At 48.1% G+C, this 26,604-nt stretch overlaps 1 protein-coding gene across 7 annotated transcripts in view; it reads right to left on the bottom strand.

Moving 5' to 3' along the window:
* The window catches only part of VGLL4 (vestigial like family member 4), a 166,380-nt gene that overhangs the window by 37,852 nt on the left and 101,924 nt on the right, over positions 1–26,604 (bottom strand). For 5 of the 7 annotated variants that reach the window (XM_051851714.3, XM_051851713.3, XM_051851712.3 and 2 more), the window contains one exon: positions 2,564–2,753. In XM_051851714.3, coding sequence (XP_051707674.2) covers positions 2,564–2,753 — 190 coding nt within the window. Of the gene's footprint in view, positions 1–2,563; positions 2,754–3,015; positions 3,085–26,604 lie in introns of all 7 variants that reach the window. The other 2 variants (XM_089306669.1, XM_070051109.2) reach the window with 1 other exon arrangement.

Genomic DNA, 26,604 nt, shown 5'->3' with positions numbered 1-26,604 from the left:
GGTCTGCTTTAGTTCTGGATACGTGGACAGTGCGAGATCCCTATACTTTACTTAAGGCGCCCCTGTGCGTGGTCCACCCGTGCCTGCATGACCTTTTCGCTGACTGGCTCCCCTACTGCGCATGTCCTTCCTAAGCTTTATAAGCCTGTACACTTCCTCAATAAAGCGGTTCCTGCTTCGACAGAATTCACGGGTGCTTGTGGTGTGTTCATAACCGTAGACCTTACCCTTCCCGTTCGCCTTGTTGGGGAGTGTCTGTACTGGCCCCTGCTAGTCAGGGGCCAGCCTCAGACTTGACAGGCACTGACAACATTGTACCCCACAAATACATAGTACAATTATTATGTTTCAAAATCAAAACACGGAGGCTGGGCCATGGCATAGTAAGTTAAGCCTCCACCAGCGGCACTGGCATCCCATATGGGTACCAGTTCGAGTCCCAGCTGCTCCACTTCTGATCCAGCTCTCTGCTGATGGCCTGGGAAAGCAGTGTAAGATGACCCAAATGCTTGGGCCCCTGCACTCACGGAGGACCCTGAGGAAGCTCCTGGCTTCCTGGCTCTGGCCATTGCAGCCATTTGGGTAGTGAACCAGCGAATGGAAGACCTCTGTGTCTCTCTCTCTGCCGATAACTCTCTCTCTCAAATAAGTAAATAAATCATTAAAACAAAACAAAACTCAGAAAATCTTTTCAATGGTTAAGAGGATAAATTTTATGATATGGGTGTGTTACCATAATAGAAAAACTTTCTGGAAGGAAAAAACCCAAAACCTGCTCTATTTTCCTACAACTTTGAATAATGACATCAGTTGTGAGCTGTACATGAAATGTAGCAATTCCTTTATTTATAGGGCCATCACACACCTGTACCACAAGGTTATATTTGTAATTACTCAAGGAGTTACAAAATCACTTTCTAAAAGCTTGAGCATTCAAATAGTGTCTTAGGCAGAATACTAAATATTGACTGCTGCTCAGGCACTGCACTGAGCACTCTAAATAATCCTGTGGGTAAGATGCCACTACTGCTCCCTGCCCCGCCCCCGAAGGAGAGACCAGAGCACAGGCACTGACTGAAATGCACTCTCGTCAGTTCTCACGTATTTCCTCATTCCCTGCATCATCACTGCTGCACCTTACAGACAGAATTATCAACAACAACAGGACAGCAGCCAGCAGCGCAGTGCTGTACTGTGCCAGCAGGCACTCTGCGCAGTGTGCCGCCGAGGCTCTCAACAGTTCCACCGAGTAAGCACCATCGGTGCTGTTCTGCAAACAGGGACACTGGACCCAGATCAAGTGTCTTGTGCAAGACCTCCCAGCGGTCAAGAGGCAGACTCAAGATTTAAACTAAAGCATGAGAGATCACAACACACAGTCGCTAGGCCACCACTCTCAAGAAAGAAAGAAAAAAACAAAAGGACCAATGTCTCTTATTTGGGTCTGGGGGAAGGAAGGGGAAGGGAGTAAGAATAAGTAATCAAAGGAGGAACTTCGAACAGCTGAGCAGCGGGACACACATCCTGGGCCTGGGAGGGCGCACTGTCCCGCAGGCCCTGCTGCTGGATTCCTGAGGGCAGCAGATGCCAGGGCCCAGACTGCGGCTCAGCCTCTGACTAACACTGCAGTGATTTATCTGAGGATAAATACCTCTGTCAGTGTCTTATGACCCAACACAACAGCCCGAGTCGACTGGAACGCAGGGAATGCGGGCGCTGTGCAGAGGTGGTGGCGGGTGCACTTCGTCTCCAGAGGAACCTCAGCTACACCTTCCTGCCACCCCCACCCCGGGTGGCAGAATCCTGGCTGGCTGAAAAACACGTGCACAGGCTGGATGGGGGTTGGGGGCAAGTAGGGAACACAACCTTTGAACCTGGATGCAGAAAGCTACTCCTTCCAAGAACCAGAGACCCCCACCATTTCTGCTAAGACCCATGTCTCTAATCATTGCCACCAATGCACAGCTGTGGGGGCCACACCACTCTCTCCAGTCCTGGACCCACAGCAATGTGAATTCTGCTCCCCAGGGGAAGAGGGCATTAGAGAAACACGGTCATGTTCAAACACCTTTAGTTTTAATTCATCCATTTCACAAATACGGAGACAGGCCCAGTGAGTTTAGGCAACTTGCGTCAAAATGATGGAGAGCAGAGTCTGATGGCAGATGGAGGAGCAGGACCCAGTCTCCTGGCTCCAAGACGGATTCTCCAGCCCACGCTGGGGCTAACGCTGGCTATGAACCTGCAAAGCCACTTTCCCCCTAGCGGGTACAATCCTAGGTGCACAGCCACTTTCCCCCTAGCGGGTACAATCCTAGGCTCCATATACGGAACTGCACAGTGGTCTGTGAGGTGCTAGCTTTCCTTTCTTTGGCACATGGAGATGCTCCCCGACAACCAGCAGTGTACACAGGTGAGAAAAGGCCTGGTTTTCAGACAGCCACCCCGACATGCCCTCAGCGAACGTTCACTCTCACAGGGAAAACACACAAAGGGCTGCACAGGTACAGAGAAACAAAACAGTATCTTTCCACAAACCGCCAAAATCGGCATGGGGACTTACAGATGGGGACTGAAGATGCGCGTCATCTTGGAAACATGGTCATTTTCACAGTCTCGGTCATCATCGCCAGGTTCCAGGCTGAACTTCCTCTTGCTGGGACTGATGGGGGGAGGGCCAGTGCGGTGACTGCTGAGGGCAGAGGCCACAGGAAGGGTCTGCATTCTGGGCTCTCCTCTGAGAGCAGCTTCACCTATGCAGAGAGAGACGAGGAGTCACCAGACAGGAGAAGCACCCCCATCCCAGTCCCCTGGCTCAGCCCCTTGCAAAACTACTCCCAGTGGAAAGTTTCTGGCAATGCGTCGGGCCGCCTGCCATCCTCCGAGCTTGGTCTGCACCCATGTTAGCTGCCAAGCATGAGACATTTTACATCAACATGGTTTTCTAGCACAATCGCTCTTTGGGGTAGTTTAACACGAAAAGCAGCAAACAGCAGAGGAGAACAAAGTATTCACCATTAATGATCTCCAAAGTCCACTGAACACACTAACGGCCCCCTGCCTGGTGGATCTTCCACTCGGCACCTGGGAGAGAGAAGGACTGAGTGGAACTCACTCAGCCCCCAAGCCAAACCCACTTACCCCGCCCCACACACACCTTTCTGCCACACTTCGGGCACGCTACAGAATGCGGGAAAGTTATGAGCTAACAGTTCATATGCTTACTCCTGAAGCTAAGACCAACAGACACTTTTTACTGTTAAATAAACATTGTATTCTTACAGAACACTAAAAAACTGCCAATTCAAAGTACTATGTACATTCCGTGTAATCTTTCACAAGCCTAGCACTCAAGTGCAGGTCTCAGAGGGTTTCTCAAAGTGACACATTCAGATGAGGACCTTCACTTTGCGCAGAGTTGACGGCCTAGGTCTCACAACTGCTGGAAAAGGCTTCATACACTGCCTCATTATGAATTTTTAAGAAGCACAGTGTATTAACAGTAATAAAGGCCACATCGTCTAAAAGTTATGGGAAATAAAAGGAATAATTATTTTAAGAGAAAACCTCAAACTTTCCAAAAGTCATCATGGAGGGGGGCACCTCAATTTTTCACAAATAATGACCCTTTTGTTGTGCAATTCATGTTGGTCTGAGGCTGGACCAATGTAGGAGCAGTGTTGGGGCCAAGTCAACTCAGTCTGAGGACCTGTGGGATGTAAAAAAAAGCAGCCTTTGTTTGCTCCCTCGCCTTTTCCTATCATCACAGATGTGTGGACAGGTTCCACAGTGGCTTCCCACAGACACTTCACAAGCAGCATTTTGTCAGGGAGAGGGGAAGAGAAGGGCCTTCTCAGTGTTTACCAGAAAAACAACAAACTTTGCCAATATGGTTAGCAAAACAGAAACCAGCAAATACACAGGGACCCACAATATACCTCCAGTCAGGATTTCTTTTAAGGATCCTGGCCCTGTAGCAAAGTGGAACTTTCCATCTTCAGTAGGTACCTGAAGAACAGGCCTAGTGCTGGCCTGAAAGGCTTAGACGTGCAGCATGACATTGGTAGGCCTCTACATTCCATTCAGTAACTTTTGGTTTTATTATGTGACAAGTAAAACACACACACACAAATAAAAAAAATGAAAACGCAAACATGTAAATCTTGATTGTATGATAAATGAGGGAGCACCTTTCCAAAAACCCCTCCCCTTCCATCTCGGCTTCCTCCCCGAGAGGAAAGGATGCCCCAGGGTGAGGCTACTGCAGCCCTGGCCCAGAGTACTTTTCCAGGCGCCCTGATGACGCCCCAGGAACTGACACCCGCTGCCTGGCTTTCTCAACACCTCTGGCAGGAGGGATGCACCAGCCCCGTGGGGACCCCTGAGATTTGGCCGGAATTTCATCAGATGGCAGCTGCACAGAAGCTCAAGTTACTACAGAAAACAACCTCCCCAGCAACAAACTGAAGCCCCTGGGGACAAGGACTGTGGGCAGAAACCCCGGCATACGGTGCTGCACAGAAGCACGCACGCAGGTAAGGAATGGCACTCCCACCCCACTCCCCATTCCCACTCTCATCAGAGCCGTGTGGTTGCCCTTGAAATTCAAATGGACGCACCACTGCTTTTTAAGACTCTAGCACACATGTCTAAAAGACAAAGAAATCAGAGACCTGCACACACTGGAGGTTTCCGAGCCAGAAAGGATGGCAGGTGGTCCCTGGAGTGCGGGTACATGCCCCTTGCAGCACAGCAGCATCTTGGAATGGGGGCCTAAGGAGGCTCATCTGTATCGCCCACCCATCCGACAGATGAGAAAACTATGCCCCCAAACACAGAGTGACCCCCCAGGCTAACAGGAGTTCAGAACCTGTGTGCTGTGCCGTGCCCATCAGACTAACACCATGCAGCCGGCGTGTGGCTTAGAACAGAGAAACAGCAGGGCAACGGGGTAAAAGGCAACCAGGTGTGACCTCAGGAGGTGCTGCTGGTGGTTACGTTGCAAAGAAAGGCTGAAGTTGTTGAAGCAGAACTGAGAATGTTTGGTCTGAGGGTCAAGACTGAGCTTTCTAATCTGATTCTTCCTTTCGTTAGGAGAGGTAGACACCAGCATGCAATTCTCCTCCGGGCTGCCCACAACGAGGAGACTGGCTGAGGCCTGACATTCTTTCCAGCCCTTAGAAACTATTCTAAGTCAAGTGACCAACCAACATTACTGAACTAAGACAGTGATATTTCAAGTATGAACTTTGGATGTTGTATGTTTAAACAAACAAAAAACCATGTGAACCCATGGTCAAACAAATTTGGATACCAAGAGATCCAAGGACTTCACAGGACTTTAACTCCATGCCTTTTTGCTGTCTAATGCACATGTCTGTCCCCACAAGAGAAGCCAGGAAAGCAACTTTCAGGGAACACCTCCCCATCATCCCACACATCCCATCTGGTCTAGCTCCCCTCGCCGCTCCCAGCTCGACACCCCATCCTGACCCCCAACGTAGCGGCTCAGTCACCTAGGAAAGCCTGCCCAGTCTGTTCCTGACTCAAAACCAGCAGCTAGGAGACACCTGTGTCCCATGTTGGGCTGCCTGCTTTGAATTCTCACTACTCCACTCTATGGTTCCGGCTCCCTGCTAATGTACCTGGAGAAGGCAGCAGATGATGGCCCCAGAACTTGGGTTCCTGCCACCCATGAGGGAGACCCAGACAGAGTTCCTGGCTCCTGCCTCAGCCTTAGTTGTTGGCAGGCATTTGGGGAGTGAACCAAAAGATGGAAGCTATCTCTGTCTCTCCCTCCATGATTATATCTTTCAAATACACAAGTCTCTAAAAACCAACCAAACAGGTGGCCCCAGCTACCTTTTCGATCTCATTTCCTTTTTTTAAAAAAGAGGTATTTATTTATTTAAAAGTAAGAGTTACACAGAGAGAGAAGAGGCAGAGAGAGTGAGAGAGAGAGAGAGGTCTTCCATCTGATGGTTCACTCCCCAGATGGCCGCAACGGCCGGAGCTGTGCCAATCTGAAGCCAGGAGCCAGGAGCTTCTCCCGGGTCTCCCACGTGGGTGCAGGGGCCCAAGGACTTGGGCCATCCTCCACTGCTATCCCAGGCCACAAGAGAGAGCTGGATCATAAGTGGAGCAGCCAGGTCTCGAACCAGCGCCCATATGGGATACCAGCACTTCAGGCCACAGCGCCAGCCCCTTGATCTTCCTTCCTACTAGCGTCTTTCTGAGTCCTGAAAATCTCAGCACTAAATGTTAAACTAGACTGGACGCCACAGGGCTCACCCTGCAAAGGCCAATTAAAACTCCACTTCCTTCAGGCTTTCTTGACTCCTGGGCCTAAAAGTCACCTTCTCTCCTATCAACATGGACAGAAGCTCATCACTTTGCTCCCTTCCTACTTCATTTTGTGTTTCCTGAAACAGCAAGTCTTCACTGACACGGGGCGTGCAGAGCTCCACACCTCCTACACAGGAGCTGCTCAGGAGACCAACAGAGGAATGAACAAGGGAGGGCAGGTCACAGAAACGCAGGACTCTTTCCACAGATCTGCTCAAGAACACACTTACGTCAGACTCTTAGGACTCAACAATTAGATAACCCAACTGAAAACTAGGAAAGGGAGGCCGGCGCCGTGGCACACTTGGTTAATCCTCCGCCTGCGGCGCCGGCATCTCCTATGGGCACCAGGTTCTAGTCCTGGTTGCCCCTCATCCATTCCAGCTCTCTGCTGTGGCCCATGAAGGCAATGGAGGATGGCCCAAGTGCTGCTTGGGCTCCTGCTCCCACGTGAGAGACTGGGAAGAAGCACCTGGCTTCTGGCTTCGGATCGGCACAGCGCCAGCGGTAGTCGCCATTTGGGGAGTGAACCAGTGGAAGGAAGACCTTTCTCTCTGTCTCTCTATCTCTACCTGTCAAATAAAAAAAAAAAAAAGAAAGAAAAAGAAACTAGGAAAGCTCCTGAGTACATGATAAAAGGCGCAAAGCCAGCCGGTGCCACGGCTCACTAGGCTAATCCTCCGCCTTGCGGCGCCGGCACACCGGGTTCTAGTCCCAGTCTGGGCGCCGGATTCTGTCCCGGTTGCCCCTCTTCCAGGCCAGCTCCTGCTATGGCCCAGGAGTGCAGTGGAGGATGGCCCAGGTCCTTGGGCCCTGCACCCCATGGGAGACCAGGAGAAGTACCTGGCTCCTGGCATCGGATCAGCACGGTGCGCTGGCCACAGCGTGCCAGCCACGGCGGCCATTGGAGCGTGAACCAACGGCAAAAGGAAGACCTTTCTCTCTGTCTCTCTCTCTCACTGTCCACTCTGCCTGTCAAAAATAAATAAAATAGAAATAAATAAATAAATAAATAAGGTGCAAAGCCACCACCAGCCAGCACAAACCAGCACTACAATGAGGTGCCACATCCTAACCACTGGATGGAGAAAACCCAAAGACAGAAAATAACAAGCATCGGTCAGGACACAACAGTGGGAGCCCTCCCTGCCCTCCTCCACAGCTGTGGGGCTGAAGACCTGAACAGACTGCGAGTAGCAGTCTGTTAAACACAGTTGCCATGCGGCCCACCAACTCCACTCCCAGGTCCCTCTCCAAGACGCAGGAACATGTGTCCACAGACAGGCACACACAGCAGCACCACCCAACAAGCCAGGGCCAGTATGACAACGCAGCCTATCCAGGTATTGTCCCTGAAAGGAAAGAGCTGACTTATGCTACACTGTGGAAGAACCTTGGAAACAGGTCACCAAGTAAAAGGAGCCAGAAACAGAACGCCACATACTGCCCAATTTTGTTCCTCCAAAATGTCTGGAACAGAGCCACTGAGTAGGTCAGGCTGCAAGCAGACGCTGGAGAAGCGGTTCTGTGAGTACCCGTGAGGAACTAGGAGAAGCGGTTGTGTGAGTACCCGTGAGGAACTAGGAGAAGCGGTTGTGTGAGTACCTGTGAACTAGGAGAAGCGGTTCTGTGAGTACCCGTGAGGAACTAGGAGAAGCGGTTGTGTGAGTACCCGTGAGGAACTAGGAGAAGCGGTTGTGTGAGTACCTGTGAACTAGGAGAAGCGGTTGTGTGAGTACCCGTGAGGAACTAGGAGAAGCGGTTGTGTGAGTACCCGTGAGGAACTAGGAGAAGCGGTTGTGTGAGTACCCGTGAGGAACTAGGAGAAGCGGTTCTGTGAGTACCCGTGAGGAACTAGGAGAAGCGGTTGTGTGAGTACCCGTGAGGAACTAGGAGAAGCGGTTCTGTGAGTACCCGTGAGGAACTAGGAGAAGCGGTTGTGTGAGTACCCGTGAGGAACTAGGAGAAGCGGTTGTGTGAGTACCCGTGAGGAACTAGGAGAAGCGGTTGTGTGAGTACCCGTGAGGAACCAGGAGAAGCGGTTGTGTGAGTACCCGTGAGGAACTAGGAGAAGCGGTTGTGTGAGTACCCGTGAGGAACTAGGAGAAGCGGTTGTGTGAGTACCCGTGAGGAACTAGGAGAAGCGGTTGTGTGAGTACCTGTGATGAACCTGTGACCTGGAACTTGCACTCCCGACACAAGACCACGTCTCTACGCGTGATGAACGGGGCCAGTCCAGCACACAGAAGATGTGACACACTGTCTGTCCTGCCCACACGCTGTGACCCAGCCCCTTCCCCGCCAGCAGGGCCTGATCTTACATCAGGGGAGGGCCTAGGGGCAGCTCTGCAGGGTCCAAAGCCCTGCCTGGGATGCCTGGAGCAGGGCCAAGTCTTTCCTTCAGAGCAAAGCTGAGACAGTCACAGGCCGCTAAGGCTAAGGACATGATGGAAGATGACATTCATGACACATAGTGAAGCCTGGGGCACCAACTCAGACACCTTTTAAACTAGATCACCAAGGAATCCAAATAATCACACACTGGGAGCCTTCCTGTATCTTTTGTTAGTGTTATTCTGAAGCATTTAAAAATAATTCTGATTTTCCTGCTGCTTCCTCAGGACAGTCCATGTTGTAGCTGGGGAAACTGGCGAACTGTGCCCAGTCACCATGCTGGCGAACACAAGGCAACCTGGGAAGTGGACTCCCAGGTTTCATGTTCTTCACCAGCTGAGGCAGAGGAAGGAGGAGAGGAAGGAGAGCAGAAAGGCGGAGGGAGGGAGGGAGGCAAGGCAGCATAAAGGGCTCAGCCACACCCCACAGACTGCCTGTTCTGAAGTCCTAACCCCCAGAGCCTCAGAGCATGGCTCAAGTTGGAGACACGGTCTTCGAAGAGGTCATCAGGGTGGGCCATGATCCCATGTGACTGCATCCTCCCAAGAAGGGGAGGCCAGAACAGAAACACAGAGGGAGACACCATTCGGATGCAGCCATTCATAAGCCAAGGGAGGCCTTGGAGGCAGCAACCCTGCTGCAGCTGGGTCTGGACTGGCAGTCCTCAGACGAACGGGAATTGCACATCTGCTGCCTCAGCCAGTCTCGGGTATTCTGCACGGCAGCCCCGGGCACCAAGCATGGAGGGAAGGAGAAAGCGAGAGCAGGCAGGGCTACAACCCAGGTCTGACTCGGACATGGCTCTTAGCTTTGGAGTTAAAGTAGCTACTGTCTGCTCCACCCATCTGACCCAAGGTGACCTCCACCCATCCAAGAGGATGCCCACTGAGGCACGAATGCCAAACCCAACTGCAATCACCTGAGGCCAGGAGCAAACTAACGGTGGCCACCGAAAGACACTGGACTCCATGACTGGGTACCAGCAGAAATACACAGAGCAGTCCCTCATCTGAGGAGGAAGGCGCCCAGGCCCTCAGTGGAGGCCTGAAATCACAGACAGGACCAAACCCCACCCAGGCGTTTTTCCCTACATATACATACACACTTGTATATGTATATGTTTATGTATGTGTATATGTATATGTTTATGTATATGTGTATGTATGTGTATATGTTTATGTTTATGTATGTGTATACGTATACATACAAACCTGTAACACCTTTCCTACTTTAAGCACTTATCAGGCACTGTAGCAGTAACTTTTGCAGACTCAGCACGGATTTTCTTTTCCTTCACAATTTCACCAACAGACTGGCTCTTGTAGTAGACCTTAGCGACCTCTGCCATCTTTTCTCTTTGTGTATTAGGAACTGGCATCTTTTTTCTGAAAGGAAGCACTGTACAGCTAATCTGAGGCACAGGTAAACGGCCAGCAATACCGCTCTTGCTCTGTGGGGCCACAAAGGTCATGGGAACACAGCACCATGTCAGCACCATCAACCTAGGCGCTGCGGGGCGATGACCAGGCTGGTAGCCACATGGTGTGGAGACACTGGACCAAGGGATGCTCACACCCCAGCAGCGAAAAAGCCAGGCAGCCTGACAGTTCACCACTCTATTCAGAACAACGCACTACTAACAAACTATCAGTTGTTTATTTCTGGAAATCCCTTTTAGTATTTTCAGGCCAAGGTCGACCGCCGGTGACTGAATCCATGGAGGTCGACACCACAGGGCAGGGAGGATGACTACAGAGGCAAGCTGTGTTTCACCCAGACACACAAGGGAAGAGGGTTCCCCCTGCAAAGTACCGGTTAGGGGAGGGACCCTTGATGGTGGGCTGCGACCTGACCTGGGTTCTCACTGCTGTAACTAACCAGATGAATGAACTTTACCTCCCAAAAATTCTTTAGCTCCCCATACAAACCAGGTAATTACTCTGGACAGTAGTTCTCCAGACAGCATCAATGCTGCTAGGTCAGGGCTGAGTAACACCCCAAGTCACTTCTGGTTTTAAGTTTCTAGGCAATTCCATAAGGGCCAAGGACTTAAGCACACACACGCGCACACACACACACACACAATGAAGTAAGCAGTCTCTAACTTTCCACATCCACGGTGAACACACACTAAAGTGTTTTTAACAAACTGAAAAGGTTAATAGGATTATCAAAAGGCACTAAAAGATATTTTAACAACTGTTACTACCACATTCATGCATGGCCATTCATGTAACCTGCAAGTTCTACACCATTTGTCTTTGAAGCAACAAAAAAGTTCCGGCCACCTCACTCACCTCACTGACATTACAAGCAAACCAGGGATGCACCAGTGTCACCTGACTGGAAATATCACAAGGCTTCACTGTGCACATCACTTCAGTATGAAGAAAACTTAGGTGACAACATTAACATAAACAGACCCAAGACCATCTAGGTTTTAGGTTGGATTTTCACTCACAACTGGGATTTACAATGATGCAACACCTGTCCGCTTCCTTGGTCTCCTTATGGGAGACCTAACAACCACCCCACCTTTATTCTTGGTCCTCCACTCCTGGGCCTGCAGCTTGGACACAACTCCAGGAGGTCCCAAGTGACTTAGGTGCAAGCTGGAGCTCATTGAGAGCACAGCTCTCACAGTTTCCACTGTGCCAGTGAGGGCACACAGACTCATGTCCACCTGAACATGGGACAAGGGGTATAGCGAGTCACATCCTGACACAGCCCACACATGACCCTGAGCTCCAAGGAGATAATGGCAGCCCAAGAACCTTTTTATCCCAGGTACACAGAACCCTCCTTAATGGAAAAGGCTCTTCCAGCCTGTCAGATTTCTTCACACCTTATTTACCTCCAAAATATCTACTTTTATAACATTTTGCTGCATTGCAATCAGTTACCTGCTAGCAGCTTTCACTTCCTGGCAGAGCTTACAAGTGTTTAAAAGGGGGAACTGTGCAAGAATTCACAGAGACGGCATGTTCAGACCCCAGTAGCAGCTGCATCAGGCCTCTCGAGGAGCTCTGAGCTCCGGGGCCCCTTAGGGGAATTAAGGGGAGGAAACAGTATTAGATCTTCAGAAGTGAAGTGTTCTGGTAAAAATACCAAAGAAATTCTCCTAACACCCTTGCCGTGTGACAGGGTAAGCACCCACGGCTGAAGATCTCGGGTCTGTGTGTGTGTCTTTACCTAAAGGGATTCTGGAGGAATCACTGGGCTCTGAACAAGCTGAAGCTTGGAATCAGCCACTAACCACTGGAGGATAGAAGGTGGGGAGGGAGTGAGGGAAACTGAAAGAATGCCTAAGCGTGAACTGTGGATGGGGAGGGAGAGCCTGTTAAAGCCCTTCCCGTGAGCTTCTGTGCAGCACCTCCCCCTGCCCGCTCTTCTGGGAATACCTTTTTAGTGGGCACCTTGTGAGCAGGCACTGCACACAGCCCAGGGAGGCCTGGGGCAACCATTCACTTCTGCAGCCCTGACCACTAAGCCTCTGCAGACAACACTGTGATCCCAGCAGCTTCTTCATCCCTCCTGAGCCTGTATCATCTACCTTGTGGAGTTTTTTGAGATTCAATGAGAACTTCTGGAAAGTTACCAACTCGAAACAGGTCGCTACCACGCCCATATTGAGGATGAGAAGATGGGACCAAGGACATTCTCCCCTCCTCTAACAAAGTTCACACAGACACCATCTTCACCAGCTAGCAGGAAGGTCAAAGGGCACGGTGCCTAGCAACCTGGTCAGAGAGCACTCCTCATCTGCTCCCCCAGGTACCAGCTGTGTGATCCTGGAGTGGCCACCCGACTGGGCTGTTTCCACCCATGTGACAGTGGCATCGTGAACCCACAGAGCCCCAGTGCTATTTCAAGGATTGAGCAAGACACCACCCACAGCGCCCAGCACGTCACTGGCACCATGCCTATCAGTGAAGGTGAGAGGAGGCAGGTGTAAGAGACACAGCAGGGAAAGGCGGGAGAGCTGAGAGTATTTCACATAGTCCCTTCCCTGACCTTTTCAAAACCAGCCCTCCTCCCCTTCTTCCCAATGATTCTCTCAGTACTCAGTGCTGATTTTTCCTTCCGTGTGCACTGAGAAGCTGTCTGAGCTGAAAAACCCAGAAAGCTACATTTTTTCCTAGCTTATCTACATAGGAGCAGGACAATAAAGATTCAGTCAGCAGGATACCCACATATTTTAAGTTCCACAGGTTAACCTAAGAAACGCTAACCTCTACATGTATATTTTCATGACTGTCAGTTGAAACTGTTAATATTCCAATAAATTTATATTTGTATTGATGGAGAAAGAGAAAAATTCAACATAACAGAATTCATTATGTAAATAAGTAAGACTGGTATCCATCGTTTCAGTGGCAGGGCTGTTCCAGGAGTTTTCAATCACTCATGATGAATTTACATTCACTCAGCAGACGTTTCCTGAGCAAGCTCTGAGTTGTAAAAAAAAAAAAAAATTTTAACATCTGAAACAATGTATAGTATACAAGAAAATTTCTGAATGGCAATTTAAAACTAACTCAGATGAAATCTATCCATACTTAAAAAAAAACAATTTCAGTAAACTATAACATGGCACCCTTCATTAAGCTGTTATCAGGCTAATACACAGTTATGTGGGGTCTTTCACAGTATGTGATATACTTTGCAGTTCTTTTAAGGAAAAACTGTACTTGATAATTATAGCTTACAGAGTTATTTTAAAAAGTCTACATTCAGAGCCGGTGCTGAGGCACAGTGGGTTAAAGCCCTGGCCTGAGGCACCGGCATCCTATATGGGCACCGGTTCTAGTCCTGGCTGCTCCTCTTCCAATCCTCTTCCGATTCAGGTCTCTGCTATGGCCTGGGAAAGCAGTAGAAGATGGCCCAAGTCCTTGGGCCTCTGCACCCACATGGGAGACCTGCAGGAGTCTCCTGGCTTTGGATCGACGCAGCTCTGGCCGTTGTGGTCATCTGGAGAGTGAACCAGCGGACAGAAGATCTCTCTCTCTGTAACTCTTTCAAATAAATAAAGTAAATCTTAAAAAAAAAAAAGTAGCTTTAAAAAAAAGTTTACATTCTCCAATAAGAAAATAAAGTCTCAGAGTAGGCTGACTAGCTGGAAAGTCTCAACACATTTACTGGAGACTTATTGGAGAGACCAACAGCTAATTCCATACATGTATAATAACTATATCAAAAAATGGCTTATGGGTAGTGAATATACAAGTTGCTCTCTAAAGGAGTGACTGTAGTAGATATGTTGCTCAGATTTTAATGTTAATTGGAAAGATTAAGTTCCTTCTGCAAGTTACATTCAATCAAGGAGAACCTTTTCTGTCCTTACCAAGCTCCAGGAGACTAGTAAACAGTAAATGAGAAGGCATAAAACAGAATCTAACAGAAATACTCTATTAGCACATAAAATTCAATGTTTCTAAAACACAGCCTCTTAGCACGCTGAGAATCTTTAAACAGGAGCAGAAAGGTGAGGGGACTAGTCCCAAATTAAGCAGCTTAAAATTGGGGGAGGGGGCTGGGGGATAGGGAGTGGAGGTGTTGCTTGTTATTTCTACTTCCCTTTAGCTCCTCACCCTACCTCTCTTTCAAAGTTTACTCATGAACAAACTTTATCAATGAGAGGCCAGGAAGGGCCAACTCCCCTTGGGTGTATTTACTTAAGATATGAAGGTCAACCAGCCATTGTGCTCTTAAAAGTTGCAGCGGTTTGGGGGCCTCTTTCGGGTCTCTCCTTACCTCCAAGTGACTTATTATGAAGCCAAAGAAAGAGGAAATCTGAGCTGATCAAAGGCCAGGCTGTCATTAGGTGAAAATGATGGAAGATCAAAGGCCCTTGCTGCACTTCAAAGGCACAGCTGAGCTGGCAGAGCTGACATCAAGAGCCAGGATCAGAGGCATGGGGGTTTAATGGACAAGGGGACATTCCAAGAGCCGTGCATCTTTCTAGCAGTTACACCACACCGAAACACAAATGTCCACGTTTTCTTCACCAAAGGCAAAGAGGAGAAAGGAACCCACAAAGGAAAACAGCCAGTATCACCTCCACTAGTGTAGAAATTCCAATTTTAAAAACCTTAGTAAGGTTCAAGGCCTGCTGCCTTTGGAAACAGTGCAGAATGATACTTAAATAAAAGTATTTCCTTATGCCCTAAGTTGTGTAACATGATAAATCCGGACTCTCAGATCCTAGATCTAGCAATTAACTTCAATTCCCCAATGCAATAAGGCCTCCACACTTGTCCCAGGCTCTAGGGTCACAGCTGGTTCAGAGTCGGTAAAGCAGCAAAACCAGGCTATGAGGGATTACATACTCGACCCCATCCTTCTCTGCTCCTTGCCACATACAGAACCTCAGCAGACATAAGCTCAAGGCGGCATTCAACATCTTGCAATGAAAGGGGCCCTTGAGTCACCGAATCCAATCTCCTTTCTAAGATGCCCTAGAATAACTTTAACACTTGGAACCTAGCTTATAGGAACTGACAGCCCCTGCCTCACAGCTCCAAAGAGGAGAGAGGCTCCGTGCTTGAAATTAACAAGTTGGGGGGGGGGGGGACCACTTACTTACTTGGGCTGGGAGGTGTTCCAAAAGTTTTATATAACATGCATTTATGGTATGCTAATTACTTATGAAGCAGGCACTGTCACTAGTGGCAGCAAGAAGGGTCTCAGGAACTTCAAGTTCACATGGCCTGGAAATGGAAAGCCTTGAGCTGCATCCAGGTCCGGCTCCAGGGACCTCACATCTTCAATTTCCATGCCAAACACACAGCAGGACAGGGCAGGTGGCAGAGGGTGACAGGAATAAACAAAACCCTGCAGGTGTACAGAGGTGAGAAAACAGCTCAGCACCCTTGAGCCACTGGGATCTACGGGTGCAGGAAGCAAGGGCAGAGAAAGCAGTAGCTCAAGGGAGAAAACCACCATCATCACCACCATTGGCCATGGGTGGGGTTCCAGCCATCCTAAGGGTCTAGCACTCCAAGGCCCCACCCCCTGTAACAAACCCTTGTTATTTGTCCAAAGTTTAACACAAGTGTGTGAATTCTCCCTCCACTCAACTCTGATCATCCAGCTTAGCAGCCCTTTCTATGAAGCCATATTAATCTAGACTTTGGCAGATACTTAGAAACCCATGACAGCATTCAAGGAGCACCTGCCTTGTTGCTTGCCTGTCACCTCTAGTCCCCAATTCCCTATCACACCACACAATTTACTCTGAAAATTATCTTAATTTATCGTGTGCATGATGTCAAGCTGTTTCTTATAAGATGGCTAATATTAATTATGCAGAAAACAACAGTGCTAGACTGCTCCTTGAGACGAGCCACTGGGGTTTACTGGGGTCTGCAGGGCTCAGTGGTGAATACCTTTGGCCCTTCACACACTTAGCACACAAATAATCACGGGATCAGGTGATGTCAGTAACAATACTTCACAAAAATATTTTAATATAAGCAAATATGCACACATGCAAATAACCTTGCAAAGACTCAAGGTCAGAATTCACATGCCATGTCATCTACCCATTTAGAGTGTTCCACTCAGGATGTCTGTGCTGTAACAATCACCACAATCTAGCTTTAGGAAATTTCATTCTCCCCCCTACCAGAAGAAACCCCACACCCATCAGCATTCCCCAGTTCTCCTCTCCCCAGGCTATCACTCTTCTACTTTCTGTCTCCACAGATTTGCCAGGCTGAACATTTCATATCATTGCAATCAGAGTGGCTCTGTATCTGGTTCCTTCACTCAGCCTGTCTCCAGGGCTCATCCATGCTCTAACTGTGTCAGTACCACGTGGCTTTCTAGGGCCAAATAATACTTTATTGCACAGATATGACACACTTCATGTTTCAAATCATCAGCTCTTGGACATTTGGAATGGACACTGAATGCTGCCTTAGACGCTTGTGGACAAAGCTGCACAAAGATGTACTTATTTTCAATTCTCTTGGGTATGGCCTAAGATAGGAATTTCTGGTTCCAATGTTAATTCTACGTTTGACATTCTGAGGAACTGACACCATTTCCAAATCAGCTGCTCCACTTCACACTACCCCAGGTAGCACAGGAGGTTCCAGTTTCTGCACATACTCACCAACACCTGGTATTGTCTTTCTTCCCTATTTCAGGGATCTCAGCCAGTGGCTCTCCCTGCGGTTTTGATTTGCATTTTCCTACTAATTAATGTTTTCTTAATCATTAATGACAATGATTTTCTCTGTACTTACTCATCATTTTACATCTTCTTTGGAGATATGTATATTTAAATCCATAACCAGTTTTTAAAACTGGATTCTCGGCCTCAGTACTGTTGAGTTGTTAAGAGTTCTTCACATATTCTACATACAAATCCCTTACTGGATACACAATCTGCAAAAATATCCTCCCCTTCTATGAGCTGTGAATGTTATTACAGTTACCGCCTGTCTTCGACTGAGGAACAAAAACCCTTCACACAACCTCAGCCCCCCTCGTATTTTGTAGGAATCTGATGAGTGACACCCTGTTGAATAGCACCGTCTTGTCTTCTCAACCCGTTTTGTGATAGGGCTGCCTGATGAAGGTGAGGCCTCAGCAACAGCCAAAACACACCAAACACCCCTGGGGTGCACACATTCACAACGCACATGTTGGCATTTCAGAAAATCAGCCCCATCTTTCTAAAGCTGTTTAACAAGATAAAGAAATACAATATCACACTATTAATAGATTTTGGAACCTACATGTATTCCGCCAATCCACTTTCTTTGAAGCTATACTAACAATGATGGTCCAAACTGCTCCCACACTAGAAGACTCCTAAACTGTTTCATTCCTGACATGAGGTCAAGGGGAATTAAGACTAATAAAGAAATAAAGCAAAATGGCAATACTTTAATTTGGAGCCTACTGGACTTTATTAACTTCCAGCACATTAAATGGATGAGTGGTTTGCAGCCACTGACATGTGTATTTCACTATTAGCTCTTCACACTCCTCACTCTCTCTGTGCCATTAACCTTGAGGTCTGGCTCTCTGTCAATCTCACTTCAATCACGCTTTCTAGGGATTGCAGCCCCAGCAACTGCACAGCACAGCATGGCGCACACCCCATCAAACCAGACAGATGTGTGCTCCTGTCATTGAGAGGTTTCCATCTGCTGGGTTGGAAACTGAAGCAGGAAAGACTGGCACTGTCTCGCTCATCCAGGCTGTCCAGCTTGGCACCAACCATTCACTTAAACACCTGGCATTTCAGCAAGTATCTTTAAAAAAAAAAAAAAAAGACTCATTTATTTCAAAGGTAATTAGAGAGAGGTAGGGAGACAGAGAGATTTTCCAACTGCTGGTTCACTCCCCAAATGATGGCTGCAATGGCAGGAGCTGGGCTGATCCAAAGCCAGAAGCTTCACCCAGGTCTTCCACGTGGCTGCAGGGGCCCAAGCATTTGAGCCATCCTCTGCTGCTTTCCCAGGCCACTAGCAGGGAGCTAGATCAGAAGTGGAGAACCAGAACTTGAACTGGAGCCCATATGCGATCCTGGCACTACAGGTGGCAGCTTTACCTGCTAAGCCACAGTTCTGGTTCAGCACTTTTTTTTTTTTTTTTTTACAGGCAGAGTTAGACAGAGAGAGAGACAGAGAGAAAGGTCCTCCTTCCGTTGGTTCACCCCCCAAATGGCCGCTACGGCCAGTGTGCTGCGCTGATCCGAAGCCAGGAGCCAGGTGCTTCCTCCTGGTCTCCCATGCGGGTACAGGGCCCAAACATTTGGGCCATCCTATATTTTCCCAGGCCACAGCAGAGGGCTGGACTGGAAGAGGGGCAACCGGGACAGAATCTGGCACCCCGACTGAGACTAGAACCCGGGTGCCAGCGCCGCAGGCGGAGGATTAGCCTAGTGAGCCGCGGCGCCGGCCCACATAATCTTTTTTTAAAAATAATACTTATTTATTTATTTATCTGAGATGCAGAAAGAGAGTCCCCATTCATTAGCTCATTCCTCACATGGCTGCAATAGCTGGGACTGGACTGGACAGGCTAAAGCTGGGGGCCAGGAACTCAATCCAGGTTTCTCGCAAGTGGCAGGAAGCCAATTATCTGAAACATCAAGGCTGTCTCCCAGGGCCTGCATCTGCAGGGAGCGGGAGCCAAGAGCCAGGGACCGGTGCTAAATCCACACACTCCAACATGGAAGGCCAGCGTGTTAATCACTAGGCCAAATGTCTGCTCCTCAGCAAGCCATCTGTCTTTTTTTTTTTTTTTTTTTTTGGACAGGCAGAGTGGACAGTGAGAGAGAGAGAGAGAGAGAGACAGAGAGAAAGGTCTTCCTTTGCCGTTGGTTCACCCTCCAATGGCCGCCGTGGCTGGCACGCTGCGGCTGGCGCACGGCGCTGATCTGATGGCAGGAGCCAGGTACTTCTCCTGGTCTCCCATGGGGTGCAGGGCCCAAGCACTTGGGCCATCCTCCACTGCACTCCCTGGCCACAGCAGAGAGCTGGCCTGGAAGAGGGGCAACCGGGACAGAATCCAGCGCCCCGACCGGGACTAGAACCCGGTGTGCCGGCACCACAAGGCGGAGGATTAGGCTAGTGAGCCGCGGCGCCAGCCAAGCCATCTGTCTTAAGGAGCTCATGTACCCACCTTTCTTGCCAAAGGTGGATGACTATCACTGGAAAATTCTTCCTTGAGACTATGATGGTCCCAGAGGTAACTGAAAACACAGTGAAGAAAGTGATGTCACCCCCTCCATATCCAAACTGCAGCTCCCACAGTAACCCACAATCAAGTTCCCTCTTATAGACAACAGGTCAACTCCAGGATAACGTCAAAGCACTGCTAATTTTCTGACGACAGAAGAAAAGGCTACCGAATAGAAACAGCCAAGGATCTTACTTGCATCACAGTCAGAAACGGGCAGTGCATACTCAAGAAAAACTACATTCCTGGAGCTGGCGCTGCAGCATGGCGAGTTAAGCGATGCTGACATCCCATGTGAGCACCAGTTCCAGTCCCTGCTGCTCTGCTTCCCATCCAGTTCCTTGCTAACAGCCTGGGAAAGCAGAGGAAGATGGCCCAAGTGCTTGGGCCCCTGCAGCCACGTGGGAGACCCCAATAGCTTACCCCACTCCAGCCACAGAGGTGATTTGGGGAATGAAACAATGGATGGAAGACCTCTCGCTTGCTCAGTTGCTTTGCCTCCCCTTCTGCCTTTCAAATAAATAAATAAATTTTTAAGAGGTCTTCAACAGTAATGGACAGGATGATGATGTAAGCACCTCGGTGTTCAAACATCCACTCAGCAAGTGCCCAGGAAACTGAGGGTCAGAAAACCAACAGCACCATGTAAGACACTTCAGGAGAGCTCTTCTGTTTCCAAACACTGGTGTATTTGTCCAAATGACTTTTTTTTTTATTTTCTTTATCAACATGATTTATTCATTTTATTTGAAAGTCAGAGTTACAGAGAGAGAATGATTGAGAGATCTTCCATCTGCTGGTTCTCTCTCCAAATTGGCCACAAGAACAAGAGCTGGGCCAGGCAGAAGCCAGGATCCAGGACCAGGAGCTTCACCTGGCTTGCCTACACGGGTGCAGCGCACCAAGGACTTGGGCCATCTTCTGCTGCTTTCCCAGGCCATAGCACAGAGCCAGATTGGAAGTGGAGCGGTCAGGACCGAAACTGGCGCCCATATGGGATGTCGGCACTGCAGGCGGTGGCTTTACCCACTAGGCCAGAGAGCTGGCCCTCCTCCCACCAGCTAATTTTTACAACACTCTACCTCCTTAGAGGTCAGAACATTCATTAAGTGACCCCTTGCTGGTTCCTCACTTTCCCTATATGGAAAATACACTATACTGCCATATATTTCCCATGTGTCTCTTGCATAACAAAACTAATTTCTCCTAAAACTATGAGTTAGGTTCACAGGATAGAGGCCATGGGCCTAATTTGCAGATTTCTTAAAGTCTAGACAAAGGATGGGAAGGGAAGGACACGACAAACTTAACACTTTAACTGAAGAAATAGGTCCCCATTGGCTCAGAAGGGGAACCTGGGCACTTTCCCCTACAGGGCCTTCCTGAGAAGATGGACCACAGAGTGGCCCTACCCACCACGTGAGCACTACAACAAGACACCATGGGCATGGGGAGAACAGCCCAGCAGGACCCAAGTGAGAGCATGCAGAGGGTGGAACACCCTGCGGGGATCCAATGCAAAGACACTTCATTTCACCTCACAAATGTGACAAACAGTATGTACACAATATTCACAAAACAAGAAACAAAATCATTAACACATCCAGAAATAAAAAGTCAGATGCTACGTGCTATTTTTCCTTACCAAAAAATGCAGTCATGCCAGACGCCTTTTCTTTTGTCCCAGTCCATGTTTCAAGGCTCCACTGGACAGCATGGGTCACTCACGGCACCAGCAGCTACCAGGTGCATCAGGCAATGCAGCCAGAGCAGGCCTGTGACGGAGCTGCTGGCATCTGGCAGCCGCAGACTCTGGACAGAATGTCTCCCAGATACAGTCAACCAGGCTGCTGTTGAGGGTACGTCTAACACCACAGGGGTGGAACCCTAACATTTGCAGGGAGTTTGAGCACAAATCAACAAACCAAATGGCATGCTTTTCTCTGTCTTTTCATAGCTGAAGAAGAGGGAAGAAAAAATGGTCTGGGTAACTGTGCAATTCAGCGTTCACTGAGAAGCCAGTACTGCTCCCTGAAAATACAGTTTCTGATAAATAAAGCATGGTACATGCAGACAAGGGACTACTGTGCAGCCTTAACAGCGTTTGCTTAAACACAGATGAAACTTTTGTGATGCTAAGTTAAAGATATCAGTCAAAAAGCCACTGTATTTCAGGGTTCCATTTCTAAGAAACAGGGTGAGCAAATCTACAGACAGGAAGTCAATGGTAGCCCCAGACTGGCAGGAGAGGGGAGGGAGAGCTACCGCTAATGGCTGTAAGCTTCTGGGTGCAAGGTAAACACTTTGCCCTTACAGGGTGAACATGGCAGCCCAATACTGCACATGTACTAAAAACCCCTGAAATGAATACTCAGAACTAATGAACTGCACAGAGTATGAATTACCTCTCGGCAAAGCTGTTAAAAACTCTACCCCAGCCACAGGCATGGACTGCACGAGGTGCTGGCTTCCTTTCCCAGAACATAGGAGATGAGGGATGCTTTACAACCAGAAGGTGTCCAGAGCCACCACGGAGGTCCATGAGCTGAGGCCACCCCTACCTCAACATCAAAAATGGGGCATCTGTGCTACAGAAAGTCACTTATAAACATAAGTACTGGGGACAACACCCATGAGGTGAAGTGAGGAACAGGTTGCTGGAATCTCCCAGCCACTTGTTACGTGCAACACAAAGAATGAGAACACAAAGGTGAAAAGAGTAAAAACACAGTTGGACATGTTGTTGACCAAACTGTCCACCTCTGAAAGAAGGGCTGCAGAGCCCCCTATCCGTTTCTTCGGTGCCTGCCCTGCGCACAGGAGGTGCCATCAGCAAAGACACGGCAGACACTGTGCTCCCGATAACTGACATTTGGATGGGGTGTGTACAGCAGTGAAATGGGACTTTTTAGATTTTTCAGTAATCATGTAAGTGCTGTCATTTTCAAGGAGTCACTCCAGAATGACTTGAACCTATGTATTCCAAAGAAAACAGTCACTGACGAAAATCTATTTCCAAATTCCACTTGTGGAACAGGCTGCAGAATGATATAAAGAAAACGAGCTCTCCCTTTAATAGGCACAGAGCTGTGCCTGGCAAACAGAGAGCACTCCCTCCCTCAGGTTTGCCCTGTACCTACACTCCTATGTTTTGTTCTGTTTTAATTACCAGCCATCATTTTTAAAAACCAACAATGTTCTGAGAATGAGGTCATCAAACAGTTAGGTGAAATGTGTAATTTTCCAAGGTAACTATTTTGAATATGGGCTTAACCATTTCACTTAGTTAGATGTGTGAGTTGTTATATTTATTTGCTTTTCTCTCTCTCTCTCTCTTTTTTTTTTTTTTTTTTTACAGGCAGAGTGGACAGTGAGAGAGAGAGATAGAGAGAAAGGTCTTCCTTTTGCCGTTGGTTCACCCTCCAATGGCCGCCGCGCCTATCCGAAGGCAGGAGCCAGGTGCTTCTCCTGGTCTCCCATGGGGTGCAGGGCCCAAGCACTTGGGCCATCCTCCACTGCACTCCCAGGCCACAGCAGAGAGCTGGCCTGGAAGAGGGGCAACCGGGACAGAATCCGGCACCCCAACCAGGACTAGAACCCGGTGTGCAGGCGCCCCTAGGCGGAGGATTAGCCTATTGAGCTGCAGCGTCACCGGCCACATTTATTTGCTTTTAATCAGTCACACATTACCTACACAATAGATAATAAACTACAAGGTGACTTGACTGCCAAGTGAATATGACAGAGCAGAAACTACAGAAATTGAAGAGAGGGAAACACAAATCCTCCCACCCGTTGGCATAGGACAGGCACCTTGCTTGGCAGGCTAAAGTACAATCCCTACCTATAAATGTCACTGGTACAGCGCCACAAAGGGAAGCGGGCTCCATCCTGGAGGACACACAGAATGCACGGGCTGGACAGGGGCAGAAGGTGATGGCTGGCAACCCAGAGACAAACTGCACTGGGGCTACGAGCACTTAATCCTAGGGATTTATTGTAACGGGCCAGTGGCTGAATGAATCACTACCAAATAAGAAATACAGCAAACAGCACCACACTAAGGCAAAGTGTCCTCAAAACAAAGTCCTCTGCGCCACGCTTGTGTTTTCCATCCTTTGGTCTGGCCGCCTGCTGGTTTCCATGGTTGGGACAGACCCATGTGGAAAAACAATCCCAGTTTCAACAACATCAAAAGCACTACTTCTGCCCCGATATAGTCAAGAAATATACACAGCCCAGTCTCTAACTCAGACCACAACTTCACCAGATTTAGGGAACATGTCTTTATCTACAAACTACCAATCATCAGTGTTGTAACAGGTATCATAAATAATAAGGAAAGAATTCTCAGTTAACACAGGGCAACATATTAACACAATGTCTCCAATAAGACTAAAAATTAAAAGGCTAGCACTGCAAGGACTGATGTAAAGATGCAGAAATCCTGGGACTCTACACAGGGCTAGCAGGAGACAGATGGTATGGAAACAGCTGGAAAGCTACTTAAAAAGCTAAACAAAGCCAATGATCAGCAAACTCACTCCTAAGTATCTATCCAAAAGCAATGAGCACACAGGTACACAAAAAGCTTATATAAAAATGTTAGGGGGCTGGCACTGTGGCACAGCGGATAAAGCCGCCACCTACAGTGCCAGCATCCCATAGGGGCGCCAGTTAGAGACCCAGCTGCTCCACTTCGATCCAACTCTGCTACGGCCTGAGAAAGCAGTAGAAGATGGCCCAAGTCCTTGGGCCCCTGAACCTCTATGGGAGAGCTGCAAGAAGCTCCAGGCTCCTGGCTTCGGATCAGCGCAGCTCCAACCACTGCGGCCAATTCAGTAGTGAACCAATGGATGGAAGCCCTCTCTATCTCTCTGGCTTTCTTTCTCTCTCTGTGTAACTCTTTCAAATAAAATAAATAAATCTTCAAAAAACAAATGTTCAGGGGTTGAACAACAAACTGAACCAACTTAATACCATTGAACTAAAAGCCTAAAATACTTAAAATAATACATTTTATGTTAAGTATACTTTAACACAACAAACAGAAACACTCTATTCCTAACTGCAAATCTGAAACAGCTCAAATGTCCATCAATTTTAGAAGAGACTAGTAAATTGTGATTTATTCATACGCTGACTAACGCTACACTACAGAATAAAATACTGATCTGTGCAACATGGACTAACCTCAAAAATAGTACACTGCACGCAAGAAGTTGGGTTCAAATATCTCTGTTTTTATACAAAGGGCAAGAGCAGGCAAAACTAATCTATGACTACAGAAGTAAAAATAGTGATTATCTTTTGACAGGGAAGCATGAGGGAGCTTTCTGGGATCTGGAAATTCTCTCTCTATCAGGGGAGCCATATACACGAAAAGGCACAAACTGTTAAAAGTAAATAAATCAAAATAAATGACACAGTTTAGATGCCCAACAGCAAAGCACCCAAAGTCAAATCTGAAGTCATCGTGATTTCTCCCTATGGGGAACCTGAACAGAAACAACCCACGAAGGTCAGTTTCTATCCTTTTCAGCACCCAATCAGCTACAGACAAATCACCTTCATCAGCACTGTTTTCCTTTAGAAAGAATACGTGACAATCATGAGAAAAGACGAAACAGTCCCTCTTCTGTGTTCTATAAACTGGGCCACTGCACTGCAAATTGGGAATGTGCCACTTGGCGGCTGGAGAGCTCCCAGTCTGCAAAATACTCTTTTACAGGGACAAAAATCTTAAGAATAAAATGATTTTTTAATGTATTTGAAAGGTAGTTACAGAGGGAGAAAGAGAGATTTTCCATCTGCTGGTTCACTCCCCAAATGGCCACAACGACCAAGGCTGAGCGAGGCTTAAGCCAGGAACTTCATCCGTGACTCTCATGTGGTTGACAGGGGCCCAATTACTTGAGCCACCTTCTGCTGCTTTTGCGGGCATAACAGGAGGGACCAAATCAGAAGCGGAGTAGCTGGGACTCCAACTGGGACCCACTGAAGTGGCAGCAGCTTAACCCACTACACCACAATGCCCAAAATAACCTTTTATAATTCTAACCGGTTTTATCCTTGACAAAATACAGGAAAGAAATCATGAAGCCACACTTGGAAAACTACCACCGTGAATTATGCTTTGACAAAAAGAAAGAATGAAGAAAACTTAATGGGTGGAAAACCCCAGCCAGTTATCCAATTAAGCCCAAGGTTGACATGTTTTCTTTAAAAAGCCTAAATTTATTTGTTTGTTTGTTTGTTTATTTATTCACAAGGCAGAAAGAGATCTTCTATCCTTTGCTTCACTCCCCAAATGCCTACAACAGTTGGGGCTGCACTTCATCAAAGTCCGGAGCTTGGCGTTCCAGCTGGGTCTCCCATGTGGGTGGCATGGACCCAAGTGCCTTATTTATCATCTGATGCTTCCCAGGGTGCACCTTAGAAGGAAGCTGCATCAGAAGCAGAGGCAGGACTCGATCCTAGGCAATCTATATGAGAGACAAATGTCCCAAGTGGGGACTGACCTCACTGCGCCACCTTGTCTTCTTAGGCTAACATCTCAGCTACCCCCTCTCGCCAATACTTCAGTATCACAGGGTAAAAGCTCACAAGAGCCTCCGGGGGGTGCTGTAGGTTCTGTCCGACTCAGCTCTGCAAAGATCTGGCAAGAGTAGCTTAAAAACATATAATTCATCTACCTACTTCTTTAATTTTTTTTAGAATTCATGAAATTTTTTCTTCTGTTTTATTTCTATTACATTCCATAGGAATATTTAATCATTAAAAGTTGGCAATACATCAAAAATGCTAGTTCCCTATGTAACAGGAGTGAGGCACTCTTGCTCAGTGACCATGGTTAAAAAGCCAGATAAAACATCCCACACTTCTAAGACTCCAAACAAATTTTCTAAAAGTTTTTTTATTTTTTATTTTTTTTGACAGGCAGAGTGGACAGTGAGAGAGAGAGAAAGGTCTTCCTTTTCCATTGGTTCACCCCCCAGTGGCCGCTGCGGCCGGCGCACCACGCTGATCCGAAGCCAGGAGCCAGGTACTTCTCCAGGTCTCCCATGCGGGTGCAGGGCCCAAGCACTTGGGCCATCCTCCACTGCACTCCCGGGCCACAGCACAGAGCTGGACTGGAAGAGGAGCAACCGGGACAGAATCCGG

The sequence above is a fragment of the Oryctolagus cuniculus genome, chromosome 10 (assembly GCF_051225735.1).
Source record: "Oryctolagus cuniculus isolate XC-2025 breed Fujian yellow rabbit chromosome 10, ASM5122573v1, whole genome shotgun sequence".
NCBI classification, from domain to species: Eukaryota; Metazoa; Chordata; class Mammalia; order Lagomorpha; family Leporidae; genus Oryctolagus; species Oryctolagus cuniculus.
This window is presented reverse-complemented; position numbering and strand designations above follow the sequence as displayed.